The sequence below is a fragment of the Eulemur rufifrons genome, chromosome 19 (assembly GCF_041146395.1).
Source record: "Eulemur rufifrons isolate Redbay chromosome 19, OSU_ERuf_1, whole genome shotgun sequence".
NCBI lineage: Eukaryota > Metazoa > Chordata > Mammalia > Primates > Lemuridae > Eulemur > Eulemur rufifrons.
This window is the reverse complement of record NC_091001.1, coordinates 48,085,172-48,109,993: the sequence shown is the minus strand read 5'-3', so window position 1 is coordinate 48,109,993 and position 24,822 is coordinate 48,085,172. Positions and strand designations below refer to the sequence as shown.

General features: G+C 42.8%; 1 protein-coding gene across 3 annotated transcripts in view; it reads right to left on the bottom strand.

Moving 5' to 3' along the window:
* The window catches only part of ST3GAL5 (ST3 beta-galactoside alpha-2,3-sialyltransferase 5), a 55,461-nt gene that overhangs the window by 12,351 nt on the left and 18,288 nt on the right, over nucleotides 1-24,822 (bottom strand). For all 3 annotated transcript variants that reach the window (XM_069494323.1, XM_069494322.1, XM_069494324.1), the window contains exons 2-3: nucleotides 10,389-10,509; nucleotides 8,205-8,316 (exon numbers count right to left, since the gene is read on the bottom strand). In XM_069494323.1, coding sequence (XP_069350424.1) covers nucleotides 8,205-8,316; nucleotides 10,389-10,507 — 231 coding nt within the window. In that variant the 5' untranslated portion in view covers nucleotides 10,508-10,509. The remainder of the gene's footprint in view (nucleotides 1-8,204; nucleotides 8,317-10,388; nucleotides 10,510-24,822) is intronic.

The following is a 24,822-nucleotide window of genomic DNA, read 5'->3' as shown; positions in this document are numbered from 1 at the left end:
TCTTGAGGCTCTGGCCCCATTTCTGAAATGCCTTACAGATGCTGCCATAGTTCACTGCCTCAGTTTACCCTCATGACACCTATAGCACCTTGCAAGACGGTCATTAGTATCTTCACTTTGTAAGAGGTCTGACCTGGCACATCAACCTGTGCTGGCTACTTCCCCGGCTCCTAAAACAACAGCCTCTACCTACAGAGAACAGCACACAAACAGCACCACTGAGAGCAAGTGTTTGAATCCGGACTGGCGTCTTCATGGGAATCAGCGGGAAAGCCAGGCAAGGAACTGTCATGCTCTGAGCCCCTAAATGGAGCGGGTGATGTTCCAAGTCCAGTGGGCACTTAGTGCCAAATTGGTGGAGGCAGGGCAGACAGAGGGACCACCCGCAGTATGCACACTCCTCTCTAGACTCCAGGCCCGAAGGTCAGGAACAACAGTTTGTTTAGAGACCCAAAGGCCTAACTCTTCACTACAGAACGACATCCCAAGCATCTGGTTTTACGGATCTCCTAGGAAAGAACGGAAGTGCCAAAAGAGACCTAGAAAAGCTTGGCGATCAACCCGGGACTGGAAAGAGGCAGGTGAGCAAGCTGGAAACGTGTACACCACTCTCTGGGGCTGCCAAATCTTCTCTTCAGAAGTCTCTTTTGGAAAGGAGTGAAATTTCATTCCATTTCCACTCTGGCAAAGAGTTCGATTTCAGGCTTCAAACTTAATTTGCTAGACTGTGAGCAGAGCACAAGGCCCAGTCATCCTCTTCGGACTGTAACCCTCCTGTGCCTAATCCACAGCGGGTGTAATAAACAAACCCCGAGTGAATAAATGTTCTAAATGCCACGGGAAATGTCTACAGGCACAGCAGTTCCTGTTCCCTCTTTTGTTTCAACTCATTTAAAGATGGGGAACAAGCTCTGAGAACGTCTCAGGGATCAGGTCTTCTAACTGGAATCTGTCTTGGCCTCTCTCCTCCCTCTTCACCGCTTGTCCGTGGTTCAAAGCTCAGAAGAAAAGTGCCTCAGGAGGCGGCCGCAGCTTCCGGAGCTGTGAGGAGGAGAGGGAGCCGCGTGACTTGGCCCTTCTCCGCGGGTGGCTCCAAGGCTGGAGGCCAAGGCAGCCAAGCGAGGAATGAGAGGCCCACTGGGAAGCAGGCAACTGGCGACTCGGCCGCAAGATACGAGAACTCCCACTTGTCTCACATCCAGGGATGAAACGAAAGGTTTCGGTTTTAAAAGTCTTCCAAGCCAAGCTTGCAGGCTGCCCACAATTAAGAATAAAAAGACGTCTGGTAGTACCAATTGTCAACGCTGTGGCAACTTGCCACGGAAAACCACAATGGGAAAATTCACTGATGGGGTTAAAAAAGAAAAGTAATTTTCCTCAGCAAAATCTCCACTTTCATTTCCACTCCATAATTTTAACGGTGATCATTTTCAGGAATATAGGTAAATGGCATAGTCTTAGTAAAAGGCAATGTTCTATTGCATTTATTTTTTTAAAAAAAATCCAGGACAGGGCAGAGCATTCAGGTTAAAGAAAAACTTCAGGTCTGGATTAGTTAACCAAATGTGGGAAGGAGCCCAACTCCGCCAGGACCATGTGATCTGGGGTCATCAGTGACCGTGCGAAACTTCAGTCCCACATGGGCAAACCCTGGCATGGGCCTGTTCCCCACAGGGTTGGGTGGCCGTGCCCAAAGCACTTAGGCCAGTGCCTGACACACGTGGAGACTTGTACGACATCATACAAGGACAGTAACTGAGGCTGAAGTTATTGACACACTAACTCACATTTAAATTATCTGTCTCTAACGTTTACCCAGTTAAGAGCAGAAAAAATTTAAAGAACCAAGTCCCGGCAAGAACACCACAGTAAAAACTCAACCAGTCAGGGGTGGCCGGGGGCCAGGGGTTGAGGGCAGGGACTGACTACAGAGGGACTCAAGGGAACGAACTTGGGCCATGGGAATGTCCAAGGACAGTCTGGGGAGAGGGGCAGCAGCACCAAGGAGAGAAAAGACGTGGATTGGAGGTGCTACTGCCGGGGGCATGAATGACGTGGCCTGCCTACTTTACACACGCGGTGCAGGTCTGTGAGCCGCAGGGAGGACTCTGAGAGCAGCTGAGCTGATCTGGTTATAATTAACTGCACTGCACCGGATGCGGGCCCCAGGGTGACGTGTGGTCCCCAGCTCTCTGAGAGGAGAGAGGGCCAAGTTCAAATTGCTGCTACCATGCAGCCCAAACCTAAGTGGACGCAAATGTGCCCTTGTCTCTCAAACATCTTTTAAGTGCACTTTCACATGGGAACCATACTTTTGAAGTGTACAAATATCCCTTCAGACTATAGTTAGTCATTTAACAGCTGGTACATTAAGGGACTTCTTTAAATAGAAAATAGAAAACCCCTAACTGTCACTGCCACACCTTTGAATTTGGCCTTCTCTTCTCTCAGAGAGCTAAGACCACCTGTCGCCCTGGAAACCACATCCTGTGCTCGCTCTCATTTTCAGTCTTGTATTCTGTTGTTCCCCCGCCCCGGATCCTCTGCTATCCAACGCTTGCTGTTTCTCTCCTGTGCAAAGCCCGCTCATGCTTGTGCTTCGGCACAGCTGCCCCTTCTGCCTCAAAGGAAGTGGCACGTCCTACGAGGACCATCTTGAAAAGTGGGGCATTTTGACAGGGTTGAAAAGCTACTTTTTAAAAAAAAGTTTAAGGTAACAGAATAAAGGGCACCCCAATGCCACCAGAGTTGCAGTAGTCCTTCATTTTCTACTTTATTAATTTCTAAACTGACAGACTTTTAGAAACATGTTTGATTCACATAATTGCGTCCCATTCCTTCCTCTTTTCCTCAAACAATTACAGGGGGCTTTCTCCTTTATTCATCTCTGTATTATCTAAATTTTTGGTGTTACTTTTATAATTAGAAAAAGTAACCTTTTAGAAATCTTTCAGAACTGGGTAGATGCGGTGGATGGACACTGTGGGCCGCCTTCTCAGTTTTGTGCAGACAGCTCTGGCCCTGCCCGGGGCAGGCAGTGGGACTCGGGAGGCTGACTCACCGGCAGGTCCGCCCACCCTCCCTCGTCAGTGACTGGTCAGGAATCCTCACGGCAGCCAGTTAAGGCAGGGCACTAGCACCCGCTGTTATTGTCCAGTGGCGAACTTAGGTCTTAAAACCCACCCCGTAAGCCTACATGAAAGGACTTACATTCTATGGTTCCGAGAGAAGGGGTAGGGTTGGGGGAGTCTGGGTTTTTCTCTGCCTACCAGAGGATGTTTATAGAGTTGAACAGAACCATTAGTCCTATTCCTCAAAGGGATATTAAACCTAACATGCATCACTGAATGTACTCAAAGAATTGCCTGCTATAACTGGATTTGCTATATAATCTGGAGTTCAAAGACAGTGAGAGATTGCACTGTGGTTAAAGTAGTATCTCCCCCTCCCTATAGAGTTTAATATACGTAAGTACCTATTAACTAATGTACGATGTTAAGCACATAACCCCTGTCTCCCCAGAGCAGGCCTGGAAGACAAGTGGGGAAGGCAAACAGTTGAAACGCTATGGTGATAAACACAGGATTAAGATATAATCACACAGACAGGGAATGATCAGGGAAGGCTTCTTAAAAGAGGTAACCCCTGAGCTGATACTTAAAATATGAGTAACAGAGAGATGAAGGGTGGGAAAGGGCTCCAGGAAGAGAAGTGAGAAAGAATGTAGCAAACATAGGGGAAAGTTTTTTGGTTTTTTGTTTTTGTTTTTTTTTTTTTTTGGAGACAGTCTCGCTCTGTTGCCCGGGCTAGAGTGCTGTGGCGTCAGCCTAGCTCACAGCAACCTCAAGCTCCTGGGCTTAAGCAATCCTACTGCCTCAGCCTCCCGAGTAGCTGGGACTACAGGCACACACCACCATGCCCGGTTAATTTTTTCTATTTTAGTTGTTTGGCTTATTTCTTTCTATTTTTAGTAGAGACGGGGTCTCGCTCTTGCTCAGGCTGGTCTCGAACTCCTGACCTTGAGCGATCCTCCCACCTTGGCCTCCCAGAGTGTTAGGATTACCGGCATGAGCCGCAGCGCCAGGTCTTGGGGGCGGGGGCGGGGGCGGGGGCGGGGGCGGGGGCGGGGGCGGGGGGAGTTTTTTCAACAAATGGTTCTGGGACAACTGGAGAGCCACCTGCAAATGGATGAGGCTGGACACTGACCTCACAAGATATACAAAAATTAACTCAAAACGGATCAAAGACCTAAATGTTAGAGGTAAAACTGTAAAACTCTTAGGAGAAAACTCAAGATTAGGCAATGATTTCTTAGATACGAAATCAAAAGCACAACTGACAAAAGGAAAAATAAACTGGACTTCATCAAAACCAAAGACTATTGTGCTGAAAATAGAATCATCAAGAAAGGGAAAAGGCAACCTACAGAGTGGCAGAAAGTACTTGCAAATTATATACGTGATACAGGGGCCTGATATCCAGAACACGTAAAGAACTTGTACAATTCAGTAATAAAAAGTCACGTAGCCCAATTAAAAAATGGGCAAAGAATGTGAATAAACATTTCTCTAGACAGGATGTACAAATGGCCAATGAGCACATGAAAAGATGTTCAACATCATTAGCTTTCAGAGAAATGCAAATCAAAACCACCATGAGCTATCTTCACATCTAGCAGGATGGCTATAACGAAAAATGACAGATAATAACACATGTTGGTGAGGAGGTAGAGAAGCTGGAACTCTCCTATATTGCTCCCATGGATGTAAAATGATTCAACCATTCTGGAAAAGTTTGGCAATTCTTCAAAAAGCTAAACATAGTTACTATGTGACCCAGCAATTATGTTCCTAAAAGAACTGAAAACAGGTACTCAAACAGATACTTATACACATATTCACAGCAGTATTACTCCTAATAGCCAAAAGTGGAAACAACCCAATGTCCACCCACTGATGAATGGATAAACAAAATGTGGGATATCCACACAATGGGATGTTATTAAGAAACAAAAAGAATGAAGTATTGATACATGCTACAACACGGGTGAACCCTGCAGGCATCATTCTAAGTGAAAGAAGCCTGACACAAAAGACCACGTGGTGTATGACTCCATTTACACGAAATGTCCAGAACAGGCAGAAAGTAGATCAGTGGTTGCTCAGGATATGGGGGGAGGGGGCACTAGGGCACGACTGCTAATAGATATGGGGCTCCTTTTGGTGATAAAAATGCTCTAAACTTAGATTATGGCGATGGTTGCCCAGCTCTGTAAATACACAAAAACCATTGCACCATTTGCTTTAAATGGGTGAACTTTATGGTGCGTCAATTATATCTCAATACAGATGTTTTTGAAAGAAAGAGCTTCAACCAAAGACCTGTGAGGGGTTTAGTGTGTCTGAAACGGGCAGTGCTGAGATGGTGGGGGTGGCAAAGGAGGCTGGAGAGGCTGGGAGGAACCAAGTCACGTACTCACACAGGACACACTCATGAGCCTGGATGTTCTCCTGAAGGTAAGGGACAGACACCAGAGTTTAGGGAGAGAAGCAACACATCAGATTCAATTTTCAGAATCTGTGGCCACTGTGGGGCATGCCTAGATGCAGAAGGCAGGTGAGGAGGAGTCAAACTAGGGCAATGTACAAGAGCAGAGGATTCTAAAGAGCAACCCTGGCTCACTGTTCCTTTTCCTGCAATCTCAGAAGCCATATATGTTTATAAACACAGTCACCACTCTCAAATAACTCACACTTTAGATGGCAAGACAAGATGCTCCCATAAATGATTATAATACCCGACAGAGTCTGGCAAGTTTCTGTGGAGCTTCAAGTTTGAGGCACCACTGAGATTCAGACTGAAAGTCACTGAGTTAAGAACCAGGGGTGCCACAGGCAGGGGTGTTTCGAGACTCTTCCAGCCGAGACAGCTACAGCCAGAATTCAGAACGGGGAAAGCCCTAGGCTGCAGAACCAGCCTACATTTTCCAGCCAGGTACTGGCACGCTGCAGAGAACCCCCAAATCTCAGGGCTGGAAGGGATCAGAAAGGCCTGGAACCACTCCCTGTTTGAGGCCTGAATTCCACCTACAGGCCCCCGTAAAGAGTAATTGCCGTAACAACCAGAGCATTTGTTTGGCCACTGCAGGGACAAGCAGACCATCCCTGGTCTATTAATGTAGCTTAAGTTACAAACGATCGCAAGGTGTCAGGGCACATTAATGCAGATGTCACTGGCTGGACAGTGAAACTACTAAGTTGATTTCCCCCAAGGTATTACTAAAACACATCTTTTCCACCCTGTGCTTGTGAAATGGTGTGCTTGGCCCTTCCACAAGAGAGCTCACTTCTCTGCTCAATTAACTCAGCCTTTAGAGCAATTATTTTGCAGCTGGTCAGATGGTAATGAACAGGACAAAGGGCACGTGTAGAGAAAGTGGGGAAGTGCAGCAAAGAAAGGGAAGAGTTCACAGCATATCAGTAAGTCATGCCAAGTGCCATTATTCTAGGCCTTTCTCAGGAGACAAAAAACAGAGACAGGACGTCTGAAACCTTTATCCACAAGCGCCGTGAAGGGCCTTGGAATTGAAAGGGACTGGAGGGATGTCTGCAAGGCCAGATGGGTGGGGAGGAAAGGGAAACTCAAGCAGAGGGCACTGGACACATCCTGCTCCACCAAAGCAGGATGAAATGGGACGGACGTCTGAGGGCAGATATACAGGAAGGAAGGCTCTGTGACCAGCAAAATTGAGACTCCCATCAATGATTACAACACCCGACCGAGTCTGGCAAGTTTCTGAGGAGCTTCGACGTACCACTGAGGTTCAGGTTGGAGGGCTGAGAGTGTTTTCCCCTCTGTTTTCAACTTCCCTTACCATTTATTTGTAACACAATCGAGATGATATGACAGTTTGAGGGTATACCTGGAGTGTTCTGCAAAGGCCAAGCAGTGCATTTAACTAAGCTCGTCATTTACTTGTTTATACCTCTATCACAAAAAAACCTGAGGCACTATGAAGGATGTATAGATTAAAGTAGAAACCTGTGAATAAAAATCAGGACTGCAGAGGCGGCTTTGTGTATATTACCTTATTCAACTTTCATGACTATCCTATTAAGTAGATGTTTTCACAGCTGAAAAAACTGAAGCTCAAGACAAGTAACTTGCCTAAGGTTTTACTGTTACTAAGTAGCAATCCGATTTGAATCTAGGTTAAAAAAAAAAAGTAAGCTCTTTCCTGTCTGTACTGTGCTGTCTGTAACTCCCGGCTTCTCTGTGGATACTCCCTACCCAGGCAGAGGGTGGACTGGTCAGGAGCTCAGACTCTGAAACCACATCACTGAGTTCAAGCCCTGACGCCACCACTTACTGGAGAAATTATTTACTCTTCCTGCACCTCAGTTTCCCCAGCTGTGAGATGCAGATATCACAGCACCTCCATCCCCGGGACTCTCACGAGGGTTAAATGAGTTAATATCGCTAACACACTTTTGGAACAGTTCTGGCACACAGTAAGCACTAAACTAGATTAACCAGCTAACTAAGCTAGGAGTGCACTTGTGTGAGTCTGATGGAGATGATACCGGATGTCTCCCAGTCCCAAAGAGTGAATGAGATAACACACGTGAAGGGGCGTCCATACGTGTAGTTACCAGTCCTACCACGCCACCTTGTTTGTAACCATCTCTTCTTCCAGCCGGTGCTGAACATTATTGGATCACTGAGCCACTCTCATCATCAGTGAAATTAGCACTTCCTATGTCGATCGATTTAGAAACAAATATACAGTAAAAGAAAAAAACCTTGAAATGTAATTTGAAATCTTTAAAATTAAAAACAAAACACAAGAAGGCTAAGTGATATTAAGAGAATTTCTTCCCCGTCTGTTTTAACAACACATACATGGGCAGCATCAGGACAAATGAACTCCATGACAGACGCACTGTAGTGTGTCGAGCAGAGCCCACCTCACCCCACAGCACGGCCACAGTCAGTGGGAGAAGAATACTGTAGGGGAGATGGATCGGTAGTTGTTTTTTTTAGAAGGGGGTGATATTTGGTTTTGGAGTGCTGAGATTAAGTGTTTTCCCCTCTGTTTCCAAACTTTCATTGCCATTTATTTGTAACACATTAGAGATGCCATGGCAGTTTAAGCGTACGCCTGGAAATGGTTTCATTCAAACCATACCAATGGGATGTCTAACCTTCACGCGGTCAGGGTCCACATAATGCATTTTTTTCATGTCACATTCTTCGGCAGTATAGTTTAACTTGAGGGTATAAAAGATCCACACTCCAAACATAAACAATAGAAACCTGGAAGAAAAATCAATTAGGTATAATGATGGAGTCATGTGATAATCACGACACATAATGTGAAATAAATGAAAATCGAACCCAAATCGAGTTTGCTGGCCATGAAGCATAAAAGTACTATCTTTAAGTTGACCTCAGGGTGAAAGGAAGGTACCATTTCCTATTTTCCTGACAAGATAAATTGGCCATTTATGACTGCCTTTGTTTTAAGTGAATATAAAAAAAAAAACTTTTTTTTTTTTTTGCAAGGCACCATAATAAAATCTGAATCATAATGCCAATTATTGGACTTTAAAAAAATCAAGTAAGATTTGAACTCTAGAATCTCAGATTCGATGTTTTGTGACTTCAAAATATCGTCAGTCCTTTAAAAAAAAAAGAAAAACAAAAGAAACAATCTATTCATCATATATCTAAAGAATTCTACCCAGAATTGAGATTGACTGAAATGAAACAGTACCAGTACCATTATCTACCCTTAAGACCATCTAAAAAAATATTTTTAAAGATAATTCATGCTTTTATGCAGTTTGCACACACACAGAGGATTTGGAGAAAATAGCTGTGTCTTGTCTTGGTTCTAGAAATCTCATTTTTAATAAGCTCCCCAGTGACACTGACAAATTAAAAGTACAAAAAACAAAAAAAAGTAAACACCCCAGTTTAAACCAAAGTTTAGAAACCATTGCTTTAAATAATCCGTGTTCTTGAAAAAATAAAGGTAAGGAATAATAAGCTTAAGGGGAAAATAATCCATTTTCTAAAGAAAGGGGCAGCTTTAAAAATAATACAGCATCCAGCATAATATATTGTATATAACAGATGTTAAATATTTCTTGAGACTTGAGCTGATGATGCAAGAAGTATTGCTGGAGTGTTTTCAAGACTTCTCAATTCTCACTTCAACAGGCTTCCCATGAAACCTGCACAAGCGTCTTCATTTTTCCCTGGGACTGAGTATAATGTTAAATGAACAAGATGCTATCCTTTGTGTGAAAAAAGCAGGTTGGTGGGGTGGGGGAAAACACACACACAAAATATTTCTCATCTACATAAAACACTGGTAACACTGGTTATCTTTAAGTGTGGAGGGGAAATGTGGGCAGTAGGGATGAGAACACGTTTCACCGAGTCCCTTTGTAACTTTTGAATATCTTGGGAACTTAGCATTACCTACTCCTCTCCCCAGCCCCTAGCAATGGGGTCACGTTCAGGGCATGTAATACTTCGCTTATTTTGATTTAAAAAGAAAGAAAAAAAAAAGAGCGTTAAAGGCAAGCCCGGAATCTACAGCACTTGGCACAGGGTCCTGTGATTCCTGGTGTGAGGCTGCCTCACCCACACTGCAGGAGCGGCACAGGGCCCCGGTCTCCCTTGTTGCGGCCAGCACCCAGAACGATGTCCGACACGCTGTGGGCCTCTAAATACGGGTTGATGAGTAAAAGGAGACTGAATGTGATGCAAGTCTTTATTCATATAAATTTCCTATTCTCACCTTTTTCCCCCTCTGTGAGATGGGAGACTAGAGTTCAAGGTTGGATTCCTATCTTTAGACATGGAAAAAGGTAATTTTCAACTTAGTTTGGTATGTAAAAAAACAACTGACAAGTTCCTCCTTTTACTAATTCTATCACTTACTAGGATATAAGTAAGGGTGACCTGGCTGAAACACCCTATCATCCTTCTTTATTATTCAATATTTAATAGTATTCAAGTGCCTTCAGGGAAATTCAATGAACTATATTTTAGATTAACTTAAAATAGCTCATGGAAAAAGCTCTTCTTTGTTAAATAATGGCATGACGAGCAGCGCCCTGTAGGAGCTGCTCTCTCGGCCACCCAGGCTGAGGCACGGGGGACAGGGTGGTACACTCTTCCCAAACACGGCTAGACACATGAACCCACTCCACCTGCGCACTGAATCCTGACTCGGACCTGCCTCTGCATGATCCTTTGACCAAGTAGGCCTCTCCAACATCAGCCATATTTAGGGCAATAATGGAATTTTTCTCCCAATTCTACACAGTTAACCCAAATCCGGGGTATCTTATGGCCCAAGGAGTGGTACTTACTTGAGGATCTTTTTTAACAGGCTGGGTCTTCTCATCTTGTTTTGAGCTTGGTTGTACCATTGCAGGGAAGGCCTTAAGCAATCACTTCTCTGTTTCACACAGTTATACTCACTCGGCATTGCTGAGAAGAGAGGGGAAGAAGACGGGGGAAAACAGAGGGAAGAGTTAGGCGGATTATGTTTTTCAAAGAGCCTTTATGTGATGCGTCCATACCATGGAATACTACTTGGCAGTAAAAAGGAATGAACTGATACACACAACAACTAGGATGAATCTAGAGAGAATTATGCTGAGCCGATACCAGAAGGTTACATATTATATGATGATTCCTAACATTCTTGAAATGACAAAATTATAGAAATGGAAAATAGGTTAGGGAATGTCAGAGGTTACTGATGGGGAGGCAGGTGTGGCTATAAAAAGGCGGCACACGGGACCCTTGTGGTGATGGAAATTGTCTGCATCTAGACTGTACCCAAGTCAGTATCCCAACTGTGATATGGTACAATAGTTTTGCAAGATACTATCACTGGGGGAAAACGAGTAAAGGGTACACAAGATATCTCTGGATTATTTGTTACGACTGCATGTGAACCTACAATTATCCCCAAGTTAATTTTTTTTTTTTTTTTAAAAGACCCTTGGGCCGGGCATCGTGGCTCACACCTGCAATCCTAGCACTTTGGGAGATTGAGGTATGAGGATCACTCGAAACCAAGAGCTCAAGACCAGGTTGGGCAACATATCAAGACCCTCTCTCTACAAAAAATAGAAAAACTGGCTGGGCGTGGTGGTGTACGCTTGTAGTGCCAGCTACTCAGGAGGCTGAGGCAGGAGGATTGCTTGAGGCAAGGAGTTGGAGGCTACAGTGAGCTATGATTGTGCCATTGCACTTCAGTCTAGGCGACAGGTAAGACCCTATATAAAAAAAAAAAAAAAAAAAAGACGACTAGCTTTAAGCTGATAACTGCCCAAGCTGAGAGATGGGTACATGGGGCTCATTATGTAATTTCGTCCACTTTTGTGTATATTTAAAATGTTCCATAATGCTATAGTTTATAAAGAAACTGTTACACATTAAAAGCAGTAGAAAAGTGTCACATTAAGAAAAAAAAAGAGAATATGGTATGGCAATTTTAAATGAAACTTTTCTTTAAAAAAATATATGTTCTTGGGTATGCCTGCCTACTTATTCTTTTCAATTAACTTTAGTCTCAATTTTTCAAGGTCTAAATCATATTCTAAGGGTATTGTAAGTAAAAATTCGTATGTCTCCCCCCATATTAGTTTTCTTTTTCCTCTCAACTTAATAGAACACTAGATTTTTGGGGGACACATGGCTTCCCAGAATAAAGACTACATTTCCCAGCCTCCCTTGGACCTAGTATAGCCTCATGACTAAGTTCCAGCCAATGGGATATGAGCAGAAGCATCCTGGGAAACTTCCAGGGCGCATCCCTTGGCATACTCCCAGCTTCTCTTCATCCCCCTTTCTCCTAGCTGAAATACAGAAACATGATGAGCAACTTCGGACCACACAGAAAGGATATTACCCAAGAATAGTGGAACAGGAAGACGGAAGATGACTGGGTCTCTGGCACAACCCCATAGGGCAGAGCTGCCATTCCATCTCTGGACGGTTCTATTTAGAGGAATACACTTCTGTCTAATTTAAGCAACTGTTAATTAAAAGCAAAGTCATATCTCAACTAACATAGGCATCAATTACTTTTTAAAAATTATCTATTTTTTTGAGACAGAATCTCACTCTATTGCCCTGGGCTAGAGTACAGTGGTGTCAAGCGATTCTCCTGCCTCTGCCTCCCAAGTAGGAGGGACTACAGGCCCTCGCCATGAGGCCCAGCTAATTTTTCTATTTTTAATAGAGACAGGGTCTTGCTCTTGCTCAGGCTGGTCTTGAACTCCTGACCTCAAGCAATCCTCTTGCCTTGGCCTCCCAGAGTGCTAGGATTACAGGTGAGCCACGATGCCCGGCTGGCACTACTTACTTTTTATGATAAATTTACATATTAAGAAATGATGCCTTCGCTGTATTTAGTCTTTCAGTCAGAGGAAGAAGTTATATCTCATTATGCACTTTATTTTTCCCATTAGGGTTTTGCCTTTTTTTTTTTTTTTTGAAAAAAATCTTATCTCAAACTAAACAGACGTTCAAGTATTTCTTTTTCTGCTCCCATAAACAATCTCTCCCTCAACTCCAATTCTAACTGTGTAGCAAGAATTTTACCAATTCTAAAGAATTTTTATCCCCATCTTTCTATTTGAATAGTTTAAAAAAAAAAAATAGTGCCAAGGCCCTTATTAATAAACCTTTGCTGCAGAATCTATTGAATTCTTAAATGAGAAGTTAGGACAACCGAGACCCTGGAAGGTTCTCAAACACAACTCTGTGGTTACCTAATGTATGGTCAGCCATGTGGCAGGAACCAGCAGGCTACCTATGGCCAGTGCACACATAAATCTGAAGTTTTGGGGATAACCAGAATGACACAGTTCACACCAAAGTGGACCTCCAGAGAACAAAGCTGACCGTGGCTAGAACATGAGAAAGAATCTGTTGTGTGCAAGACAGTGCTCTGGCTCTCAGCTCTACTCTGCCCCTCTGGCTATAGCCTCTAAACTACATTTCCCAGACTTTATCTCGCCAGCTGCTTCCTGTTGTGATCCGAGGATGTGCTGGTGGAAGACTAGAAGACAAGAGAAAGAAGTCCTGTTTCCATTCTCCTGACTTGCTGAAGCTTCTGACAGGAGCAGCAGCATCAGAGGCAATGGAGGGTGCCTACCTATGACTCCAGCAACATCTGTGGCACTTCTAGCAACTCTGTGAAAAGTATAAGCTTCAGCCATGACAATGGCTTCCTGACGCCCAAGTCCAGCTCTCTGATGCAGCCCCCGACCCACGCTCAGACCTGTACATCTGACAACCTGTTTGCCATCTTCATCTCAAGCAACATCCCTAAGCAGAACATTTCCACCCATTCCTTACATTATCGCACCAGCTGCTCAGCCATTCAAACCAAAAACCTGCAAATTAACCCCAGACTTTCATTCTCAACCCCTATCAATCCCCAGGACCTGTCAATACTACTTCTGAATTTCCCCTGCCCACCACACTCCTTTAGTAGCACTTAACCTGGACTTCCTTGTCTCAATTTCATTTCCTCAAAGCCATCTTTCTAAAATATTTATCTGCTTAATGGCTCCCAGCACATCTCAGGCTCTGTCATTCCATGTGACAAACTTGTCTGTCACATTCCACAAATAAATACTGTTAGAAATCTGATGTGCCAAACAGTTGCCTCAGTGCCTTTGCACAGTCTGGAATCCCACTCCAACAATCTGCCTGGTGAACTACTTTTCATCCTTAAACCCAGCTCAACCATCTCTTTCCTTCCCTATGAGGTCATTTTCCAACATCATACCCATCCCTGGGCATTTCTTTATCTATTTACCACATAAACTAAAATTTTTTTGCAAATTTCTGGAGGGCTGAGCTGCAGGGCCAGGGCTCTGTTCATTTTTGTATCTTTAACACCCAGGACAGAGGATAGCACACAGCAGGCCTTTAAGAAACATCTCAAATGGAACGGAATATGCATGACATGTCTGTGTCCTGTCATCGAACAAGATAAACTTCCCCCCAAAAGAGCATTTTCTCAATACTGGTTCAGATTGAAGCCAAAATTGACTATTAACAGAAATTATGATTGTAAGACTAAAGTGTAAAATCCATCAGGCCATCTAAAATGTCAATGATGGGAAATTTGTTGGTAAATTATGGCACAAACCACATGAATACTCTGCAGTCATTAAAATCTTGCTACACAGCGGGGTCTCTGGCTAGCAACATCAGTGTCACCCGAGAGCAGGTTAGAAATGCAGAGCCTCAGGCCCCACCCAGGCACCACTGACTCAGAACCTGCATTTTAATGAGATCCTCAGGGGACTCATGGGCATATTAAAATTTGAGAAGCACCAGCTTAAAGTACTGGGTACATACATTTATTGACAGAAAGAAGAAAAAAGCAGTTCTGTAAAAATGTGTACACACACACACACACACAGTCATGTTCCGGGATGTATCTACTTATGAGAGCTCAACTTCCCAGGAGTTTCCTCAAACCCCCCTACCCATTGGACTCAGTAGTATTTATTTCTTCTGATTTACAAGGGACCATTTGGATTCCATGCCCCTCAACATCACAAAAGGATGGCCAACCTGAGTCACCTTCACAGATGAACAACTGACAAACAATGAGGTGGCCTTAAGATGCTCCCTCGGACAGCCTGCCCCAGGGTTTATTAGCTGAAAGTCACGATCACCTCTATACCATCTGCACTGTTTTCATTCATTTCTTTTGTCTTTAATGTTCTATTTGGTGGAAAAGAGATTGAAATTAAAGGTTCAATCATATAAACATTGAATCAGGGGCATGCTTTGTTAACTGTTGGAATAACTGTGTGCCATAGATTTCAATGGTAATTATACTTTTAACTAACAAAAATGATCAGAATGTAGGGAAAAATTGTTTATGTAGGCATAGGTAATTATAGGTATAAGGACATCTGGAAGGAGGCACACATATGTTATCAACAGGTGGTACAATTTTGAGTTTCTCTTTTTGCATTCCTTTTTATAATATTTGAATTCTGCACATAACTAGTTTTATTTCTGAAAAATTGAAACCGTTTCCATTTGGGGGGAAATCATTAAGCTATGATTGATATTTATGCTATGAAAAGATATTTGAAAACTACCTGAACAAAATATATTTAGGAACCTTGGATCATCTCTTTAGGACATTAGGGACAATATCCCATAAATCAAGCATTTAAGAGTGAAAAAGCAAACCAGGCGCAGTGGCTCACGCCTGTAATCCTAGCACTCTGGGAGGCTGAGGCGGGAGGATCGCTTGAGCTCAGGACTTCGAGACCAGCCTGAGCAAGAGCAAGACTCAGTCTCTACTAAAAATAGAAAAATTAGCCAGGCATGGTGGCACACGCCTGTAGTCCCAGCTACTGTGGAGGCTAAGGAAGGAGGATCGCTTGAGCCCAGGAGTTGGAAGTTGCAGTGAGCTATGATGGGTGACAGAGTGAGACCCTGTCTCAAAAATAAGATAAATAAATAAAGATAAAAATACAGTGAAAAAGCAGAAACTAAGTTACCAGATTTTCAGGAGGAACTTCATTAAGAAACGACCATGTGAATGCTGAGCTAGAAAAATACATTTATGGAGAAGCAGAATAAAAGATGTTGACACTCAACAAGTCCAGGTCGCCTCAGGGGCAGAAACTGGGTCATTCCCCTTTCATGGAAGCTTCACAGGGTTTTCCAAAGAGCTGGTGAATGTATGAACAGAAGGACAAAGGATGACAGAGGCCCCTCCCTTCGGAGGGCTCATACTCTCACCTGCCCTGGTCTGGCACTGCAGCATCAGGTGGAGAGGCAGAGTATCACAAACATCTCCCCACACTAAAGCCACCCCCAGCCACTGCGGTGCATGTACACACACAGCCTCCGTTCAGTTCAGCAGACTAGACCCTCTCCTCAATTCATTTACATAATGTGAAGAACACTTGAGCTAGAATAACAAAAGAACTACAGATCCTAGCTCTTAGGAGACGGAAAAGGAGGACCAGGAGGGAGCCACAGACAGAAGACAGGCTAGCCCCTATGATGGCCTGCCAACAAAAGCCTTGGAGGAATGCCCGTAACCACCATCACCTCTGAAACCCTCCTACGAAACTGAGTATTTATTCAATAAATAGATATTGGATGCCCAGGTCATGCCTCTTACCATCCCAGGCACTGTGAATACAGTGGTGTGCGAACCAGAGACCCCTTCTTGCACAGAATCTACATTCTGGTGGGGGAGACAAGAGATAATGTGGCCCAGATATGGCCCACTTATCAAAACTGCTTATATAATCCTAACACATGGTTTATTTTGTCTTTATAATACTTATCATCATGAGACATATTATTCACACTTTTTTTACTTTTTAATTACACATTATCTCTTGTCTCCCCCACCAGAATGTAGATTCTATGCAAGAAGGGGTCTCTGGTTCACACACCACTGTATTCACAGTGCCTGGCATGGTAAGAGGCATGACCTGGGCATCCAATATCTATTTATTGAATAAATACTCAGTTTCGTAGGAGGGTTTCAGAGGTGATGGTGGTTACGGGTATTCCTCCAAGGCTTTTGTTGGCAGGCCATCATAGGGGCTAGCCTGTCTTCTGTCTGTGGCTCCCTCCTGGTCCTCCTTTTCCACCTCCTAAGAGCTAGGATCCCCAGGGATTATCAATTTGACACTCTTCCCACTCAGGCTGCTCAGGTAACAGTCTCCACATCACGTCTTAACCACCTTTATGCAGAAAAGGCCTGGCTTCCAAGATTATATTTTTCTACTCACATATAAAAATGTAACAGATTTCTCTTACCAGTCTATATGCCTGTTGAAGAAATTCTATTTTTGTTTTATAAATTGACATATAATAATTGCACATATTTGGTACATATGCTATCTTGACACATGCATACAATATGTAATGATCAAATCAGGGTAATTGGGATACCCCTCTCTCAACCATTTATCATTTCTTTGTGATGGGAACATTGCAAATCTTCTAGCTATTTTGAAATATACAATAAATTATTTTTAACTATAGTCACCCCACTGTGTTATTGAACACTAGAACTTAGTCCTGTATTTTTAATAATTCTTATTGAGGCCCCAGTGAAGAAATCTAAGGGCAAGCTTGGGCTTTTAGCCCACTTGTAGAACATCTAACTTTTACAAAATTAAGAATTAACCATTCAAGGCCTGGGCATAGTGCCCCATGCCTATAATTCCAGCACTTTGGGAGGCTAATGTGGGAGGATCCCTTGAGGCCAGGAGTTAAAGACCAGCCTGGGCAGCATAGCAAGGCCCTGCCTCCACAAAAAAAAAAAAAAAAGAATTAACCATTCAAGACAAGAGCAGAATAGACGCTGCAGAGCAGTGCATGATGAATGCCAAATTAACTGCATGGATAATTACTGGTACAAGAGTGAGTAAGGCACTAATATTTATTGGGATGGATAAGCCTACACATGATCTCACTGAATCCTAAAAACACCTACTTCACTGGCTTGCTGTCTGCATTTAACCTGCTGAAGGACACACGGATAGCCAAAGGGGCTGAGAATTCCACCCCACACCTATCCACCTCCACATCTGTGGGCTCCCACCTGGGGGTGGTTAGAAAGGGTAGGACTTGGAACAACTGTTGAGTATGCATATATGTGTGTGGTGAAAGGATGGCATTGTTAATAAACTAACAGAGGAAAAAAAGAGAAAAGATCACAGTACACAACTGTCCCTTTGTTTGTTTAACCACCTGTGGGGCTTAACTTGTTGTCTTTAAGAGTTTGTTTTAACAGCATTTGAAGAGTTACCAAGCAGACAGTAAGGTGTGGGCTCCCTCCCACATCCTCCAGACCATATTCCAAGGAGACTGATAAAGTGGTAGAAAAGCAAGCACAGCTGTCTCCTGTTATCAATAACATGTTATACAAAAGGTGTTACTTTGTACCCCTACATCTCTCCCACCGTCTTCACTTTCCAGATGATGTTTTTCTTTTGGCTCCCCCTGCTTCCCCTCCACATCACCTCCCTCCTTTGATACACTTGCCCCTCCTCATTCCTATTCTTCACCACTCTGCCTAGCTGCACTCCCTCCAGCCAGCTGTTCCAAAATCCCTCCCCACCTGCACACCAGCTCCCTCTTTGAGAGGTTACTGGGTCAAAAGACATTACAAATTACTCAGAGCCAAAATCAAAATCAAGTCTTTTTTCTTTCATGACTATCTGAGGCCATTTGCCTCTTTACTAACTTAGCTCCTGGCACAGGGGAGCGAAAAACCATCTTAACAATACACTTCATCTCCCAGTTGGCCCCTGATATTTGACATAAACTCCAAAAACTTAAAAAAAAAAAAAAAAGCCTCAAATTCCACAAGTAGAACTTTTCGACCCAGTCTTCAAGGTCTTCAATAACTGAGATGAGGAGAGGAAAGAGAAAAAGAGGGAATGAGGCCGGCAGGAGGCCCTAGAATAAAGTTTTCCAAATGGTGGCTACCACTATAAAAGGAGCTTTTCAGAGACAGAGTTACCCTAGAGGCCCATACAAGGAGACACCAGGACCATACCCTTCTCCGAAAACTGAGCCCTACTTCATCTACAGCCAACTCTGGGTCACTGGAATAAAAAATGCCCCAGGAAGTAGGCTCCCCAGGACCATGCCCTCTCTACAAAAGGGAGGGACGCTGAAAGCGGGAGTACCCTCTCCTCGAGACAGGGGACCACACTTGCCTTCCAGAACCGGTGGGCACCCCACCCGAGCCAACGTCCTCAATACCCACGAATCTTCTGGGACTGCTTTAGTCTGACGGATGGACCCTGGCTTCAAAACCAACTTCACTTCACAACACTGAGATGGTTGAGCCTTGGGTAACTCTCTCTGTTGCAGGTAAACAAGTCGATTTTCTAATTGATACTGGAGCCACTTACTCTGCTCTTCCTAAATTTTCAATACCTCTACCTCCTTCCTCTATCTCCATCGTCAGAATTAAAGATAAAATACAAAACCCCCTGTGTTCTCCATAGCTCCTCTACTCACTGGGAGATCAGGTCTTCACTCGTTCCTTTTAGTGCTTCCAACTGCCCTACACCCTTATTGTAAAGAGATCCTAGGGTGCAGTTAGACACCCAATTCCTTCTATCACCCCAGACTTCCTTTCTCGGGCTCTTGGAAAAGACTTAACTCGGATTTTATATACAGCCTTTTCCCCTTGGTATAAACAAATAATGGTACAATATTTACGTCCAAAGCCCTAGCTCTATACTTTCAAACTATTAATATGAATTTTCCACCTGGTACACCTACAAATATCTACTTCTATCTGTATGTCTGTGTGTCTATATGTGTCATATGTATGTGATGTTTTACTACCAAAATACGTAAAAGAGCTCTAATTAATTGGCTTGAAAAAGTAAACACTTAAATATTTTATCAAAAACATGAAAAAAACCTCAAATGCCTTTTAGTTCATGTGACTTTGGTAACCTTTGGTAAATAAAACTAATTTTAAAATTATTATTAAAGTTTAGATATCTTAAGGTCATAAAACTACTACTTCTGTGATATCTTAAATTTTACTAGATTTGACTGTTAGTGAGACCAAGCGCTTGCAAAGCCTTCCTTAGAACTATGACAAAGCTGGATAAACCTCCTTCCCTATACTCTTTTCAAAAACTCCATAGCTCCCCTAGAATGCCTTTATTTCTTAGCCCTTTTGAACTTTTGTATAGAAAGTCGGTTCTCCTCTTTCACCTCAATTTCCCCACCTACACTTGACTCTTACTTATCAACAGTCTTTGGACATATACAGATACCCACCTTCCTCAACCCCTTAATTTAAAGAGACCTCAACATTTACAGCCCAGAGACTGGGTTTTACTCAAAAATCTCCCAGGACAAATTGGGCCCCTCCAACCTTAATAAAAGGGTCCTTTTCAAGTAATTCTCACCACTCTCACCACAGCTAAGCTTCTACAAATTCTGTCCTGGATTCATCTTCCTGACTCAAACCCACTGATCCTCCAGAGGAACCTTCTTCCACCCACCATGAACTCCCCAGAAACCCACCGGCCTACACCTGCCAGCCCATCACCAATACCAGACTTTGCTATCACTTGAAAAAAGCCCCAAAACAGTGAGCTTCAATACTATATTGTGGTATATACGGCTTCTTATTTTCCTAGTCCTCCTCCTTATATCTCTACCCAACTTAACATAGCAGGCCTGTCCCCCTTTGCCCGTACCGAAAACCCTAATAATCATCCTACTTTCCATATTCCCCACCACGGGCGTCCTACAACATCCCTGTCTGTCTACAGTTCAAGAGGCCCTCCAACTTCTCAAAACTGTGGACTCTTCTCACAAATTGTTAGATGTGTACCAATATTTCTCCACAGAAGGAGCTTGTCACTATCCCTTTCCCACCTCTTGAATAAAATCAGTTAAAATCTTATGTAATCCTCTCATATTCTAATCGCCTTGGGTGGGCCATAAACCCAACAGTTTGACCCAAAGTAGATCACCTCCTCTTAAACTCTCTGTATAGCAAAGCCTGCCTTAATCTCCAGGTAACCATATTTGCTTCAGTTTCACTTACAAAATAAACTTCCCTGTGCCTGATTACTCCATCTCGCCCAGGTCCTTTCATGAAAAAATGTTTTGATCACTCCCCGACTTACAACCACACTTTCGATCTATCCACTAATGGCGTTTGGGTCAAACTACCCACCTGGTCCTCTTTCTATAACACAACTTTCCTAAACCCCACAGAGTCACTATTATGTGGACCCAGACAAGCTACTCAAAAACCAACATTTGTTCCCCATGCCCTCAATCATGCCCCTTCAAGGGACATAACTTTTGGTTCCAACCAAATAGTATCAACAAACAGGGATGTCAAAAACAACCCTGAGACCTAGGAGATAAAATAAAACCCTACTATTATTTCCTTCAATTAGACACACAATCACTCCACTATTCCTACCTCCGTTGGCTGAAATGACTTCAGCTTCTAAGTATGAAGACATAAAACATGATAATACCTACCTTAAAAAACCTTATTTCAATATATCCATAGATATTTGTCTACATCCCAAAAATCAAACTTACTTTCTCTGTAGATCAAACACTTTATTTATGCCTCCCAACAAACTAAACAAAAACTTGTAGTCTAACACATATAATTCCTAACCTTACTCCTATCAATAATATTATGCCTCATACCCTCAAACCAAGTGTGGAGCCTTTATCATTCTTACAATAATTGGAATAATATTTGGACTTGTTATTGACACAACTAACTTACTTATCTCTTCAGTATAAAGACTATCTTTAAAAACAAGCTAATTAGCCATAGAATCAGCCCAACAAATTACTATATTACAACAACAAATAAATTCCCTGATGGGGATTGTTTTACAAAATAGACGGGCTCTGAATCTCCTACGTGCCAGTCAAGGAGACACATATGCCATAATAAAAGAAAATGATTGTTTCTTTACTAATCAGTAAAAAAAAAAAAAAAAAAATACAAACTAACCTTCAAGACATTTTAAAAAGGACTAATACACTTCACAAACAAAGAACTGGTGAATTTGACTGGTGCAATTTTAAACTCCAGGTGTAGCTATGGTTCTCTTGGTTAACACCTCTCTTAGGACCCCTGACAGCTCTACTTTAACACATTTTCAGACCCTACATTCTCCACTATTTAGTAATATTCATACAAAACCAAAATTAAAGCCCTTACTGTTTCCCTCCAACGTAATCTCTATCTCGCCTCTACTCTGGCTTTTAAGACCGTCCACTTTCAGCCCCTTCCTCTTAATGACCCTCAATTGGGCTCTCAGACAGGGGCAACTCCACAACCCTAAGTCAACAGCGGGGAGTGGATTTCCCAACTCCTATACTACATTTCCCTGATGGCTTTTTTGCTGGTTAAGCCACATTCTGGAATAAAGAGGTACCCGTTCATACTCCTCTTGCTGGATCCTTTTGTAGCCTTGATACATTTCCAGTCTGCTAACTATGAATGCTATAGTATGATTTATGTAAAGATCTCAGAGTGTTTTATAGCCAGTATCTTAAAATAGAGAAAGCACTGCACTAGGCATCAAAGCTCTACACCCAAATTTGTCACATATTGGCCATATGACATTAAGCAAATCACCCAAACCAGTAAGAGCTATTTTCTTCATTTGCAAAACAGAAAAATTCCTATACTCCCATCCTCGCAGGATTGTAAGGATCAAATTATAATAATATATGTCAAATATTTTCTATTTCTAAGGTACAGTAAATATGAAATATTAATTATATCTTGCTTGCTCATTAAATGAGAAAACTAATCTCTAAAAGGAGATGTCCAATCACATGTGGGGCTCATTTTCATATCTCTTAAAGTACTCAGCCTTTCATAGTTTGATTTGAAGAACACTAGCTAGTCGGAGACATATATATTGGCAAAGCATTGTTTAACTGCCTTCTTGTTATAAGCAACTGCAGACTATGGTTTTCCTTGTTTAAACTTTCCTTTAGTTATATTATATAGTATTTCAACTGTCTAGACCATAATGTGGGTTTGTCTATGAATATATGGTATAAGGCAGAAACTAGAAAACATCTGAACTATTGCTTTTCTTAAATGCAGTAGGAAAATGCAATTAAATACATAACATAATGGGAACGTATGTCTCATGAAAACATTAATAAATTATGATTTAATGAAAATGCAGTAAGAGAATATAAATGAAAATGTGAAAAGTTGTTTAATATCTCAGATACGTTGCATGGTTGGCAGAAACAGTACTGGGTTAGGAATTGAAAGACCTATGTTCTAGATCTGGCTCTTGGGCCTTATTAGCTGTGTGACTCCAAGGAACCTGGGCGATTCATTCATTCATTCAATATTTATTGTACATCTATTTTTTTTTTTTTTTTTTTTTTTTTTTTGAGACAGAGTCTCGCTTTGTTGCCCAGGCTAGAGTGAGTGCCGTGGCGTCAGCCTAGCTCACAGCAACCTCAAACTCCTGAGCTCAAGGGCTCCTCCTGTCTCAGCCTCCCGAGTAGCTGGGACTACAGGCATGCACCACCATGCCCGGCTAATTTTTTCTATACATATTTTTAGCTGTCCATATAATTTCTTTCTATTTTTAGTAGAGATGGGGTCTCGCTCTTGCTCAGGCTGGTCTCGAACTCCTGAGCTCAAACGATCCGCCCACCTCGGCCTCCCAGAGTGCTAGGATTACAGGCGTGAGCCACCACGCCCGGCCTTATTGTACATCTATTGAATGAAGGTACTATGATGAACCCATGAACCCCGATCCTCAAGAAGCACAATCTAGTGGAAGAGGGAAACATGTAAATAATTAAAATATAACATGAAATGCACTAAAATATACCTTATGCATAGGGTTGTGTGGAAGCTGATCAAAAGCCATCAGAAAAGGCAGGAGAGAGGAATGAGGGCCTATGGGTACACAGTTACAGCATTTCTCTTTCATTTCATAAATTGAATGACTGCATCCTAAGTGTTCTAAACTGCTTCAAAAACATAAACACTCATTATAGTTCTACAATAACTCTACTATTAGGGAAAGACTCACCCTGGCTAAAAAAGGTCCTTTAACATGTCACTGGTTGCTAGAGTTTTGCTCTCTTCAGATGTTCCCTACAAATCATTTCTCATATTTACTTTTGAGATGCAGGCTTCGACCTCATTACGCTGTACTGCATAATGTCCTCAGTCTCCAAAAGCAGGTTGTGCCTGCTAGGGCCACTGTGCAAAGGAAAAGAGGTAGGGTGGACCTTTCTCAACCCTCTCTTTCTGACCCTTTCTTTCTGTATGGGGCTTTGCATTCCTAAGGATGGGCCCCTCCTCTGCTTGGGGATGTTACCTAAATCATGAAATGATATTAGTCAAAGCAATGGAACTTCAAAAGCATTTCCTTCCCAGTTCTTACTATAACATTTCTTTTGGCATAAACGGCTCATTGTAATGTATTAAGTATCAGACTTCTGATGACTTGTCATACTTAAGTCACGAAACTACAGAAAACTTTTGAGTTTTTATAATAAAATGGCATTGTGGCCGGGCGAGGTGGCTCACACCTATAATCCTAGCACTCTAGGAGGGAAGATCACTTGAGCTCCAGAGTTCGAGACAAGCCTGAACAAGATCAAGATCCCATCTCTACTAAAAATACAAAAATTAGGCCGGGCGCGGTGGCTCACGCCTGTAATCCTAGCACTCTGGGAGGCCGAGGTGGGCGGATCGTTTGAGCTCAGAAGTTCGAGACCAGCCTGAGCAAGAGCGAGACCCCATCTCTACTAAAAAAAAAATAGAAAGAAATTATATGGACAGCTAAAAATATATATAGAAAAAAATTAGCCGGGCATGGTGGTGCATGCCTGTAGTCCCAGCTACTCGGGAGGCTGAGACAGGAGGATCGCTTGAGCTCAGGAGTTTGAGGTTGCTGTGAGCTAGGCTAACGCCACGGCACTCACTCTAGCCTGGGCAACAGAGTGAGACTCTGTCTCAAAAAAAAAAAAAAAAAAAAAAATTAGCTGGGCATGGTGGCATGCACCTATAGTAGTACCAGCTACTTAGGAGGCTGACACAGGAGGATCGCTTGAGCCCAGGAATTTGAGGTTGCAGTGAGCTGTGATGATGCCACTGCACTCTAGCCCAGGTGACACAGATCTTGTCTAAAAAAAAAAAAAAAGTCAAATGGCTTTGTTATGCTAAGAGCTACATGTGGGAGTGTCAGGGGTGGTTACAGAGAA